Source organism: Lemur catta, chromosome 25 (assembly GCF_020740605.2).
Source record: "Lemur catta isolate mLemCat1 chromosome 25, mLemCat1.pri, whole genome shotgun sequence".
Taxonomy (NCBI): domain Eukaryota; kingdom Metazoa; phylum Chordata; class Mammalia; order Primates; family Lemuridae; genus Lemur; species Lemur catta.
Genome location: NC_059152.1, coordinates 2165474 through 2178949, shown reverse-complemented (window position 1 = coordinate 2178949; position 13476 = coordinate 2165474). Strand labels below are relative to the sequence as shown.

Below are 13476 nucleotides of genomic sequence, written 5' to 3'. Positions count from 1 at the left end.
CTGTCTTTACAGTAAGTCCGGCATAAACCCTAACAGTGGCCCTGGAACCATGAGGATCTGGGTAACTGGCCTTAGTTCAAGGATGTCCTCCAGGCAGTGCACTGTCAAAGGCCCGGACAGCTTCTGAGGGGAGGACTCCCCTCCCCTAGGCCATGGGCTAGTTCTGCAGAGCTAGATTGAGCCCCTTTGCCTTTGTGGGAGGCACCAAAGCTAGGCAGTGCTCATGACAGCGCATTGGCAGTCCTCCTCCAAATCCCTGCCCCACACATCTGGCTTCCACGTAGGAGAAGGTGATTTAGGTGAAAGAACATGGGACTGGGGGTCTGATAACGCTTGGATTCTGTCTTGGCTTTGCCTTTACCTTGTTTGATCTCAGATAAGCTATTACTGCTCTGACTTTTCTGACTTGTCTCCCCGTATGTAAGCATAGGATATAAAATCAGGGTCCCTGTCCTGTTAATGTCACAGGACTGTCAGAGGAATAAACTGAGGACATACTTACCTGTGAGAGTGTTTTGTACATACGGAAGGTACTGATTTCACATTCACTTTTTATATCTTGTGGAGGTATCAGATGCCTCCTTAAATGTAACCTATCTGAGTTTAACTTAATTTTCACTTTTAAAGCCCTTAACGCCTGTCAGAAAATCTGAGTGAAGAAAAGTGTTACACTATAGTTACTCAGCATTTCCTGTTACATGAAGTAATCTATTATTTTTGCCAAACTCTTTGAATTCCTTGAAAGTATATATCCTTACCTAAAATACCTTTTGCCCTGAGTTTTCTTGGCATCAGTGAGAAGTTAAAAAGCACTACAGGTTTTGTGTAATCCAAGAGAGGAGGAAAAGATGCCAAACTAGAGTTTATTAAACTAGAGTTTATTCAAGATAAGTGGTGTTTTTGAGGGATTTATTCTCTGTCCTTGGAAGCCTGTTTCTACTTCAGCATATCATTTCCCTTTTTCTGCTTCTTTAATAGGCAGGATTAAAATCTATAATTTTTTAATAGTATAGCCCACACACAGTGTCCTGTTTATAGGTTGCTGTCACTTAATGAGAAGAAAGTCAGGGCAAAACCATGAATTTTTGAAATGGAATTAGAATGCCATAATTGAGATTAGAGTTATCAAAGTCAGTTTATCAAATTGATCGGTTGCCTCTGGGAAGAGAGAAGGAAAGGGAATGGGGAAGGAACAAAGGGAACATCACACCTATAAAGTATTAATTTTTATATAAATACTGAGCAAAATGACAAAATGGGAATACTTGTTAATTTTCAGATGTAGTTACATGGGTGGGTGTTTGCTACATTGTTCCCATACCTTTCAGTGCTTTTTAAAAACTTTCTGAAGTATAGAAAAGGGAGTATGTAAATAAGTAATTGCAGTCTATTGTATGCAACACAGTGGATTCCTGGGCAGCGGGATCTCAGAGAAGGGAGCTCATTCTGCTGGAGCCTTTCGGGAAAGGCTCAGCGGAGAGGACCTGCCCGAGCTGGGCTTACTGATCGCCAGCAAGAATGCTTTTTTGCTTTCCTGTCACACAGTGAATGTCCTGAGGGTGCTGACTCGTTTTGGTTGTATGCACTTTTTCTGGAAGCTGGTACCCTTTCTAGAAAACTTAATACAGAAATCGCTGAAAATCTAGGCCTTGGAGAAGGTATTTTAAAATCTTAAGTGTGTGACTAGCATATACTAGCAGCAGAGAAAGGTGTTGCTGTTCATTTAAGTAATTGGCTTGTAAATGAAACGTGTGTAGAGATATGTCAAAATATGTCATTATCCCTAAACCATGATTACAAAGGCTTTTTTCCCCTTATTTATTTATTTATTACTGCAGTGAACACATGCTTGCTTGTGACTTGGTGTTTTAGTTAATAACATTACTTACATGTTATAAATCAATGGTTAAAATCAGTTTTATATTTTCACAATGGAATGGCCTATAATAAATGCAAACAACAAAATATAATTACTTGTGACCCTATAGATGAACCTTACAAAAACAAAGTTGAAAGAACCCAGACATAAAAAAGAGCATATACCGTATAATCCCTTTATATAAAGTTTAGAAACAGGCAAAGCAGATCTGTAGTGTTACAGTCAGAGTGGTTGTAACCGTTGGGGGAGGTGTCTGGAAAGGAGCACAGAGGAGGATTCTGGGATGCCGATAATGTCTTGATCTGAGTGTTGATTCTATGGATATGTTTGATTTATGAAAATTGATCAAATTGTATAGTTTATGATTTATGTACATTTCTATATGTATGTTATAATTCTCCCAAAAGTTACTTAAGTAGTACTTAAATATTTCAAGTAGTATCTGTCTTGATTTAGAAGGGAAACAGGGTAGTGTCCCAAAGTACTTGTCCTTTGGGTTTTGACTCAGAGGACATTTTGACTTCATACTAATGGATATACATTGTAATCATAATTATGTAAATAGTGACAAATTTTCATTGAGAAAATGTTTTTACCTCAAACTCCATTTTATAAACCTATTTAATTAAGTCAGTATTTTTATAATATTGACAGTTTTTAATTTAATTATCATAAATTTTCTGTGATTATTTATTGATTATTTTTGTCCATATTAAAATAATTGTCCATATTTGATTTGTTGGTTACTTTGGGGGCCCATATCAGATTTTACCAATTATGGCTTCCACCTTTGTGAATTTGCTTCGGTGACCATTTGTTTCCACTAAGTTTAATTTTTCTAATTTGAATTTTATCAAGAAGATTTTCTTCTTCCAGCAATTTTAAGAACACATATTACGGTGTTCAATTTTTGCCTTTTTTTTTTTTTTTTTTTTGAGACAAGGTCTCGCTCTGTCACCCAGGCTATAGTGCAGTGGTATCATCATAGTTCACTGCAACCTCAAACTCCTGGGCTCAAGCGATCCTTCCACCTCAGCCTCCCCAGTAGCTGGGACTACAGGCATGCGCCACCATGCTTGGCCTAATTTTTGCCTTTAATAGTTTTATTTGGGGTTGATTATTTCTGTCTACCTTAACTTTTCCTCTTAGTTTTTCTCGTAATTCTCAGATCACAAAAATGTGATCATCAGTTACAGTTTCTCATCCACATTAATTTTTATCAGTTTTAGCTATCAGTTTGATATTGTGCTGTTCATTATAGATAAGATAAAACCTTATTTTTTTTTTTTTTTTTTTTTTTTTTGAGACAGAGTCTCACTTTCTTGCCCGGGCTAGAGTGAGTGCCGTGGCATCAGCCTAGCTCACAGCAACCTCAGACTCCTGGGCTTAAGCGATCCTACTGCCTCAGCCTCCCGAGTAGCTGGGACTACAGGCATGAGCCACCATGCCCGGCTAATTTTTTTTTTTTTTTTGTATATATATTTTTAGTTGGCCAGATAATTTTCTTTCTATTTTTAGTAGAGACGGGGTCTCGCTCTTGCTCAGGCTGGTCTCGAACTCCTGACCTCGAGCGATCCACCCGCCTCGGCCTCCCAGAGCTAGGATTACAGGCGTGAGCCACCGCGCCCGGCCGATAAAACCTTATAAAAGTTTATTAGTGGCCAGGTGTGATGGCTCATGCCTGTAATCCTAGCATTCCAGGAGGCCGAGGTGGGAAATCACTTCAGGCCAGGGGCTTGAGACCAGCCTGAGCATGAGTGAGACTCGGTCTCTACAAAAATAGAAAAAATTAGCCGGATGTGGTGGTGCATGCCTGTAGTCCCAGGTACTCGGGAGGCTGAGGCAGGAGGATCGCTTGAGCCCAGGAGTTTGAGGTTGCTGTGAGCTAGGCTGACGCCACTGCCCTCTAGCTGGGGTGAAAGAGCGAGACTCTGTCTCAAAAAAAAAAAAAAAAGTTTATTAGTAATTTCTTAGAGCAGAGTACTTTGGTAGGGCAAAAGGCTGTGGTCAGAATGCACCCCAGGGCGAATGTCCCATTTATTAGCCTTCCTGGTCAGTGTGTCTTCACTTTTTCTCGCCTTGTAGGCAGCGTTACAGAAACAGCAGGAGGTGGTAGTGGCTGGGGCGTCTTTGCCTGCGTCATCTAAAGTGAATGCAGCTGCGCCAAGTGATATGATGTCAGTTAACGGACAGGCCAAAACCCACACTGACAACTCTGAGAAAGAACTTGAACCAGAAGCTGCCGAAGAAGCCCTGGAGAATGGACCAAAAGGTATGGTTTGGTGTCATAGTTCAGGCTCCATTAAAAACAAATTCACAAGGTCAGGTTAACTAGCTTTTGAGAGTGATTACATATTTATGAGAGTTAAACACCTTTTTACTTTTTTTAGTCAGAATCTCATGCTTCTGGAGACCCTTAGAATAGTGTAGAAGAACAAGTCAGATGTCTTTTGGACACTCTTTCAAGACAAAAGATGTCATTTGTCATATTATGTACATTGGTTATCTATTGCTATGTAAAAAATTATACCCAAATTTAGCAGCTTAAACTAACAATAAACATTTATTATGTCACGCAGTTTTTGTGGGTCAGGATTTCAGGAGCAGTTTAGCTGGATGGTTCTGGCGTAAGGTCTCTCATGAGGTCGCGGTCAAAATGTTGGTTGGGGCTATAGTCACTTGAGGGCTTGACTGGGACTAGAACATCTGCTTCCAAAATGGTTCCCTCACACGGCTGGCAAGTCGATGCTGGCCGTTGGCAGGAGGCCTCAGTTCCTTGCCCCATGAAACCTCTGCGTAGGGTTACTTGAGTGTTCTGAACACACAGTGGCTGGCTTTGCTGTGAGCACATGATCCAAGAGAGAATAAGGCAGAAGTGGCAGTGCCTTTTATGCCAAAACCAAAGCGCTGACTTTGGAAATAACACGTTAGCACTTCCGCCATATTCTGTTGGTCATGCATAGCAACCCTGATACGTTGTGGACATTGAACCTCCCAAGTGCATGAAGACCTGGAAGGGAGGGTCACTGGGGCCATCTTGGAAGCTGGCTGCCATATATTACTGCATTTTTTGAGACTAAAGGACCATGTTGCCTAGAAGATAGCTTTGACTTTTCAAAGCTCTGCTGGCTTTCCATGGGCAGCTCATTCATTCATTCAACAATTGGGTGACGGTTTTTTGAATTCTGGAGTACAGTGGTGAGGCAAAATAAACACAGAAAAGGTAAATTATAGTAGTAACTATACAGTAAGTACTGCAGTGGAGAGAGAGGTACACTACAGCTTGAGAACATGTATTATAGGGGGTGTGACCTAGTCAGGTCACCAGAGGCTTTCCTGAGGCAGGGACAGTCGAGCTGGGAGATTTGAGACAGGAGTAGGAGTTAATTAAGGAGGAAGAAAAGAGCATTTCAGTGACAGTGGTCAGTGACAAGTACCAGAAAATGGCTTCAGAGAAGACCTGAAATCCCTTGGTTTACTGCCCCAAACTTTCTTATCAAGGGTTTATACCAGTATTTTTAAATGAGAGAAAATCTTTTATCAAGGTCTCTATAATTAACTCTGGAAGAGTTGGGTAGTTCAGTGCACATAGATAATGCTGAGTAACAAGACTTTACCCCTTTTTCTTAGTCCCTAGTGGTTCCAATCCTGTCCAGATTTTTCTGTTTCTTTGAGCTCGTTTAGAATAGCCCCTAGAAAAGTGGGTTTCTCAGAGGTCAAGACTTTTTTTCCAACAGATAGACTGAAGTGAAAGCCCAGTTTTCTTTGTTCATATCCAAAAGAGTAATTTATTCTTAGGTCCAGATCTCTCTTCTTTGCCAGAATGTTTCTGTAGCTCCAGGCAGGGAGTTTCCAAAGTCACTCTTAAATCCCGTTTATAATTAGAGTATTGAAAAAAATGACTTCAAAGGTTGAGGATGGGCTGGGCACAGTGGCTCACGCCTGTAATCCTAGCACTCTGGGAGGCCAAGGTAGGAGGATTGCTCGAGGTTAGGAGTTCGAGCCTAGCCTAAGCAAGACCAAGACCCTGTCTCTACTAAAAAAAATAAAAAGAAATTAGCTGGACAACTGAAAATATATAGAAAAAATTAGCCGGGCATGGTGGCGCATGCCGGTAGTCCCAGCTACTCGGGAGGCTGAGGCAGGAGGATCGCTTGAGCCCAGGAGTTTGAGGTTACTGTGAGCTAGGGTGACGCTGCAGCACTCTAGCCCAGGCAACAGAGCAAGACTCTGTCTCAAAAAAAAAAGATTGAGGATCACATTTGTTACTTGAAGTAGTATGATGACCTCTGAGTACCTGTGGCATTGTTAAATGTAGTAATCTGGAGGAACTCATGGGGAGGCTTTTATATTCTTCCAACTCCCTGATCTAAGTGAGCTAGACCATGTCATACTGCAGCTAGACGGCTGGTCCTGTGTGAATATTGCTGCCTGCAGGGTGAAGACTCTTTGAATCTAGCTTTTGTAATTCCTGTTGTCTTTAGAATCTCTTCCAGTAATAGCAGCTCCATCCATGTGGACGAGACCCCAGATCAGAGACTTTAAAGAGAAGATTCGGCAGGATGCAGATTCCGTGATCACAGTGGGCCGAGGAGAAGTGGTCACTGTTCGAGTACCCACCCACGAAGAAGGATCATATCTCTTTTGGGAATTTGCTACAGACAGTTATGACATTGGGTTTGGGGTGTATTTTGAATGGACAGACTCTCCAAACACTGCTGTCAGCGTGCACGTCAGTGAGTCCAGCGATGACGACGAGGAGGAGGAAGGTAGACCCATTGGTCTGTATTCAGTAGCTGCTGGGTTCTGTGGTGGCTAAGGTGGTGCATGGTCCAGACATACCTGCAGCCGTATGCTTCCTGATTAGCGCTGCCTGCTCAGGGAACAGCCTCTTCATTAGTGGGACCTTGAGCTGGGAAGGCTGGAAGAGACGCCAGCCCCCTACAGGGGATTGGGACCTGAACCTGAATTTTTCTGAATGCCAGGAAAATCTGTTTGGCAATTTGCCATTTTACCTCTTTCTGAATACCATTGTAGTTCCAGCCTTATGTGTTGAAAAGCCAGATATGCGAGATGATTTTGAAAAATTTTAAAGGAACATGTAAGAATTTCTGTTGACCCTGGAATTTATTTAAATTTTTGTTTCTGATATTAGCTTTTTAGGTCATTATTCTAAGATTTTTCTTTTATGTGAATATAGAAACTCACCAGAACATTCCACCTAAAGAAATTTCAATTATTCTTCCCTTTGGAAATCTCTATTTTACTAGAGTGGAATTTTTTATTTTCTCTGAATTAGTAGGTGTTTTCAAGCTCAGTCTAAACTATTTTGACCTAGGAAGTAGGTTATAAAATGTATCGCTTGTTAAGAAGATGGTCTTCTTAATTTTGTTACCCAGAAAAGTTATAACTTGGGGCTTTTATACACACCTACTTAGCACTTAAATTTTGTTGACTTGACTGAGAATGATACGAAGGAGGCCTGACAGTGAGAACGGAAAAGGACCCTCTCTCAGTTCTTCAGGACTAACTGACCATTCAGGTGACTTGGAGATAGACTGCTTGTTCTTGAAGAGCGTTGTTGATGTTGTTTAGTAGGGATTGTACTGGGATAAATGTAAAGAGGTTTTGTTGTAAGTGCGTGGAGCAAGCCTAAAAGTTCACTCAACTTTTGAGGCGCAGAGTTGCTCAATCGTATTCCCAACTGTGCCACACTCTGGGCCCTCCGGGGTCCCGTGTAGAAACACACACCGCAGGTATGCCCTAGCCCTTCTTGAAATTTATTTAGTGTTCAATTTAACAGTTAATATTTAATACCAATGAGTTTTTCAGTTCCAAAGATAATTTTTATGCTGTACTGTCATCTACACGAACCATCAGGGTATCCCAGAACTTGCAGTTCATCTTGCAGATGGCTCTCAGCCCCGAAGCAGATCTGCAATCCTTCGTTACACTGCAGGTCCGCGTTTGAACTGGTAAATGTGGAAGCATGAGCTGCTTCGTCTTCTGTGGCATTTTGTTTTTAGCCATCGTTATTCCTTATTCCATCAGCAAAGGAAAGCATTGCCCATAAATACTGTTTACTGACCAGAAAGAAAAAGTATGAAAGTGAGAGAAAGGCCAGTACAGGGCTTAGCCCCGGTCTCACAGGGAAGTGAGAGAAAGGGACCTGAGCACATTGGCCAGGTGCTACCACTGTTGTCTCATGTGCCCCCAGCAACATCGGGACCGCGGCTAAGCCCTGCCCTGGCCTTTCTGACGCATCACAGGGACTCATTAATCAGACCGTTAGCAAATGTCTGGGAAGGAAAGTTTGTGTGTGTGTGTGTGTGTGCGCGCACAAATTGCTGTACTTATAAAAAGAGTTTTGTGAGAAATATAGAAGAAATCTCTGTTCCGAAGTCAGCTGCAGTGATGCACTTCTCCTGGCTTGCCTGCTAGAGAGCTGCTTTCTCCAAGGAGGTTACTTCCTAGTCCGAGCCCTCAGTTGATGATAGTTTTGCGGTTACTGATGTTGAGACTAGCATTGGTGAAAATGGCTGAGGTAGCTCTCATGTGTGTCCCTCAAATGGAAGATGGCATTGCCTACCCACCCTTGCACCATTCCTAATCATAAAGCGCTTTGCAGCTAAAACTAATCCATTAGAATCCATTAAAACCTGGGTATCAACAGGAACAACAGTGAGGGTTTATTGCTCCCAAGAATTGCTTGCTAAGAGTGAGCATAACTTTGTCCTGTTGGAAGATTTAGCTCATAAAGTGCATTTGTCCGTATGTCTTAGGAGGTTACTGTGCCACGATGTCTTATCCATGACGGGCAATTTGTGGGGAATCCTTTTGGCTTGATTGCAGATGAAAAGGAGTAGTTTTTTGTTGTTGTTTGGTGATTTGGTTTTTCTCCCTTAGGTCTTGAAAGGTAGACGGGGGAGCTTGCTTTCTCTGCAGCAGCTTGGGTGGCCATCCCTCGCCCTGCTCCAGTTCTCCCTTGCTTTATTCTTTCCAGCTCCCAAGTCTTTCCTTAAACTGAAGAAATGTGCATTTTCCATCTATCCCAGTAATCTTTAATTTTGTAGATTTTGAACAAAATTTGGTCTCATTAATGGACCAATCTGTTTCTTAGATATCGATAATTGTGTACATTTTGAACCTGTGTTATTTGCACATGAAAGATGCTTACTTGTAAGTATTGCTATGGTAAAGCAAACCTGATTTGGACCTACTTTTATAAGAGTCTCATCTGCTTTTGTTTTTTTTGGTAAACTTTTAATTTTGGAATAGGTTTAACAGAGAAGTTGCAAAGATAGTACAAAGAGTACCTGTGTACCAGGCTTCCAGTTTCCTCTATCGTTAACATCTTACACTGTACTATGGAACATTCATCTCCACCAATGAGCCCATACGGATACATTATTATTACCTGAAGGCCATGTTTATTCAGATTTTCTTCATTTTTACCTAATGTTCCAGGATCTAATCCAGGATGCCACATTATAGTTAGTCATTGTGTCTCTTTAAATGCCTCTAAACTGTGAGTTTCTCAGACTTTCCTTGTTTTAAATTGCTTTATTTTTGTTTGTTTTTTTAGTCTTACTAAGCTTTGGTTGTCACCTTGTTATAAATTGCTGATGGTGGCGCTGGCAGACATCACCCAGTTAACTCATGGTGCCAGCGTTCACTCTGCCATGTTATAAAGCTTAAAGTCTTTTATCTTTTGTGCCAAATATTCCTTTGACCTGTTTTCCTTGAGGTTTTTTATATTCAATATGTTAAACTGAGACTTTTAAGCTGGTTCATAATTTTCTCATTCCTGTAGGTTTCTAGAGGGTTTTTTCCCCCCTAACATCATATCATTACAGTTTAGAAAACTACTAACTGGGGCAAATCTATAATCAGAGCTTGTTTTATTTTTTTTGCCACTTCGATCATCTCTGGGTTAAATAGGCATAGTGAAAATAATTGAATTTTCCGGGTGTCTCTGAAACCTCTTTACTGTGGTTTTTTCATTTTACTCTTTACATTTTTAAGATATACAGAAAGTACTGTCCTCATAAGTGACATTCTCCTCTTCCTCAAATGGAGAAGACTCATATTGTTGAGAAGAAGGAGGATGAGAGCACCATTTTCCTTGTTCTTAGATGAATGAGATTCCTCCTTTTGGGGAGGAATTAGAAATTGAATGGAGATGGAAGGGGGAAATGGGGTCCAGAAACAGGAGCAGTGGTCAGAGCACAGAGAGGGATGGGATGCTGGCTGTTCCCACACCAGATGTTCACCACTGGGCTCCAGGGCCCAGAACAGTGCTTGGTACGTAGCAGGTGCTCGGGTGTTTGAAAGAATGTGTGCTCACGTGCCCATAACTTGTAGAATGGTTCAGCGGAATTCGTAACGAGCCATTGTTCAAAGAAAGGATAGAGTTTAATTGCTTGATGCAAAAATGCTTTTCCTGAATCATTGACTTGTCTCTGTTCTCTCTCACAGAAAACATTAGTAGTGAAGAGAAAGCCAAAAAGAACGCCAACAAGCCTCTGCTGGATGAGATTGTGCCTGTGTATCGACGGGACTGTCATGAGGAAGTGTACGCTGGCAGCCACCAGTATCCAGGGAGAGGAGTCTATCTCCTCAAGTTTGACAACTCCTACTCCTTGTGGAGGTCGAAATCAGTCTACTACAGAGTCTATTATACTAGATAAAGATGTTGTTGCAAAGTCTGGAGTCTAGGGTTGGGCAGAAGATGGCATTTAATTTGGAAATTTCTTTTGACTTTTGTGGCGCATTGGAGTCAGTGTTTGCTTATTGATTTTGGTCTGATGGTTTGTAAACTCTTGTTGGGAATCAGAATTTCCTTGAAACTCTTTAGCATTAATACTTCGGGGTTAAAAAGGATTCCTCAGACTCATCCAGCCCTTGGGTGCTGACCAACAGAGTCACTAGTGGATGCCGAAGTCACATGAGCTACGTGTTAAATATTTAAAGTCTCCGAAATAAAACATCCCAACGTTGACCTTACCTGGCTGATGGTTAGTCCATTGCTGCCTCCATATGTTTTGTGAGAGCCCATAGACACAGTGCCCTCTCATTTGAAACCCTTACGTTTAATAGTCTACGTCAGGTGCAGCTGGCTTTGATTGAAGATCATAACTTTTAAAAGTTAAAAACTCGAGACCTCGCAGATTATAATAGAAAAAGAAATTGCCTCAATTTGATCTTGTTCAAGTGACCTTGATTGGTTTTGCTTTAGGTGCAGCTGTTTAGTTTAGAGTTGTATCACAGAGAATTACTTTCTGAGATAATCGTAAACTAGAATGTGCAAACCCAGTTGACAATTGAAGTATCAAGATATGTAGAACACATCAGACATCCTCTGAGAGCCGCCACAAACTTTCAGTCCTCCTCTCTTTATTTGGTATTCATATTACTAGTAGCAAAACAAAATTAATTAATTTTTGTTTTGATTTGGCTTCATAGAGCATCTCAAATTGAAACTTCTGCACAAAGAAGAATACAGTTAGAGGTTTTGTAAACTCAAACTGGCACCTGCTGAATTAAAATATATAAAATCATTTAAATGTAATTCAGTGTATGGGAAATAACATTGCACTAATATGGAAATCACTGCCAGAGATGGTCTGTTTTCTTTTAATTTGTTACTACTTAGGCACAAACCCTACATGATTTCAGTTTGGAATTGCTTATTAAAGAGAATTGGAAATGCACATGCCCATGCCTAAATTTTATAGCTTTAATCTGTATTATGTCTTTATTAAATGGAAAGAGGTAGACCTCTGTTTTCTTTACTGAAAACACATATGGATTAATTGCCTCAAATTTGTGTAAGTGATTGGCTAGTCTAGAGATTCTTGTTTCCAGATGGGAGGGTGGTCCAGATAGCAAATGACAAAAGATGGCAATATACACTTAATGTTGTTATTATATGTTGTTACTGAAATACTTAGATTTTTAAAATTTCAAATCATAAATCACTTCCTGTCGGAGGGTTTCCATTGATTAGCTGCAGTATATACAGTTCACTACATACGGGGTGTTTGAGTTTTTTGTGTGCTGCATTTCTTTCTGTTTTTTAATACCTGGTTTTATACATACGTAACTCTGTTCTTTTTTGGTTGTTCTGAAACTGGATTATTTTCTCTTAAGCAGTGCTTAATTTGTGTTTTTAAATTTCGTTTGAGAAGTAGTCCCAGCTCATAAGTATCCATACTGTTATATCCAGAACCTTTGTCCGGCTGTCCGTCAGCTCTCATGTACATATGGGATAGAAACCACGGAGTTAGGCACTTCCTGGCTTTTTTTTTTTTTTATGAGAAAAATACTGTATTTAAAATGTAAAATAAACTTTTAAAAAGCAGGCACTAATATATATTTCTTCCAGCCTTTGATTACGAATTTGTCCTTGCACATGTTAAGATGAACTACCTTCTAAAACGTCGTTGTTCTCGGGAGCAATGTGCGTCACTTCAGTAGCAGCGGTTCCTGTCAGGTGTTCACGTCAGAACATTTTTGGTTTTAAACTTTTTTATTGCCTTTGGCTGTTGATTAGTACAGTACAAGTGCGATTTCAAAAAACTCTTGAAAATAATATATTTAATCAATTAAAATGTTTATCTGTAACTTGTTGATGTTTCATTGATACAGTTACTCTCTGAAGCGTTAGTACAATACTCCATCATTTGGGTAGGCCAAGACAGTACATTTTAAATTTTTTGTTTTAAAAAGCTCTAGTTGAAAATCAGCAAGAAACTCTTTCTGGCTGATTATTTAGTTTTCCTACGAATTACCCTACTGAGTTAAAAATAGATTAAAATATTTCCAGGGCCGGGCGCGGTGGCTCACGCCTGTAATCCTAGCCCTCTGGGAGGCCGAGGCGGGTGGATCGCTCGAGGTCAGGAGTTCAAGACCAGCCTGAGCAAGACCCCGTCTCTACTAAAAATAGAAATAAAATTATCTGGCCAACTAAAATATATATAGAAAAAATTAGCCGGGCATGGTGGCGCATGCTTGTAATCCCAGCTACTCGGGAGGCTGAGGCAGTAGGATCGCTTAAAGCCCAGGAGTTTGAGGTTGCTGTGAGCTAGGCTGATGCCACGGCACTCACTCTAGCCTGGGCAACAAAGTGAGACTCTGTCTCAAAAAAAAAAAAAAAAAAAAAAAAAAAAAATAAAATATTTCCAGACTTGTTTTTTGTTATTTTGGGTTTTTGTTTCTTTAAGAGACAGGGTCTCCCTCTCACCCTGGCTGGAGTGCAGTGACGAGATCGAAGCTCACTGCAGCCTCAAACTCCTGGGCTCAAGCCATCCTCCTGCCTCAGCCTCCCAAATAGCTGGGACTCAAGGCATGTGCCACCACACCCAGCTAATTTTAAAAGTTTTTTGTATAGAGACGGGGTCTCTGCCATGTAACCCATGCTGGTCTCAAACTACAGGGCTCAAGCGGTCTTCCTGCCTTGGCCCCCCAAAGTGCTGGGATTACAGGACTGAGGCACTGCACCTGGCCCAGACTTTTTAGTGCAAAGAAAATGACTGACTTTTCTTTGGTTTCCCTACACCACCATGTGTGTAGTGTGTCCTGGGAAGTACGCGGAG

General features: G+C 40.9%; 1 protein-coding gene and 1 pseudogene across 3 annotated transcripts in view; both read left to right on the top strand.

The window, feature by feature from the left end:
- The window catches only part of ACBD3 (acyl-CoA binding domain containing 3), a 30362-nt gene extending 17857 nt beyond the window's left edge, over window positions 1-12505 (top strand). Inside the window, exons 6-8 of one of the 2 annotated variants that reach the window (XM_045537147.1) lie at window positions 3965-4151; window positions 6364-6648; window positions 10358-12505. In XM_045537147.1, coding sequence (XP_045393103.1) covers window positions 3965-4151; window positions 6364-6648; window positions 10358-10569 — 684 coding nt within the window. In that variant the 3' untranslated portion in view covers window positions 10570-12505. Of the gene's footprint in view, window positions 1-3964; window positions 4152-6363; window positions 6661-10357 lie in introns of both variants that reach the window. The other variant, XM_045537148.1, reaches the window with a different exon arrangement.
- LOC123627414 lies at window positions 10814-12505 on the top strand (annotated as a pseudogene). The gene is made up of 2 exons (XR_006731279.1): window positions 10814-10835; window positions 10931-12505. The product of XR_006731279.1 is annotated as an uncharacterized LOC123627414 (transcript).
- Window positions 12506-13476: the final 971 nt, after the last annotated feature.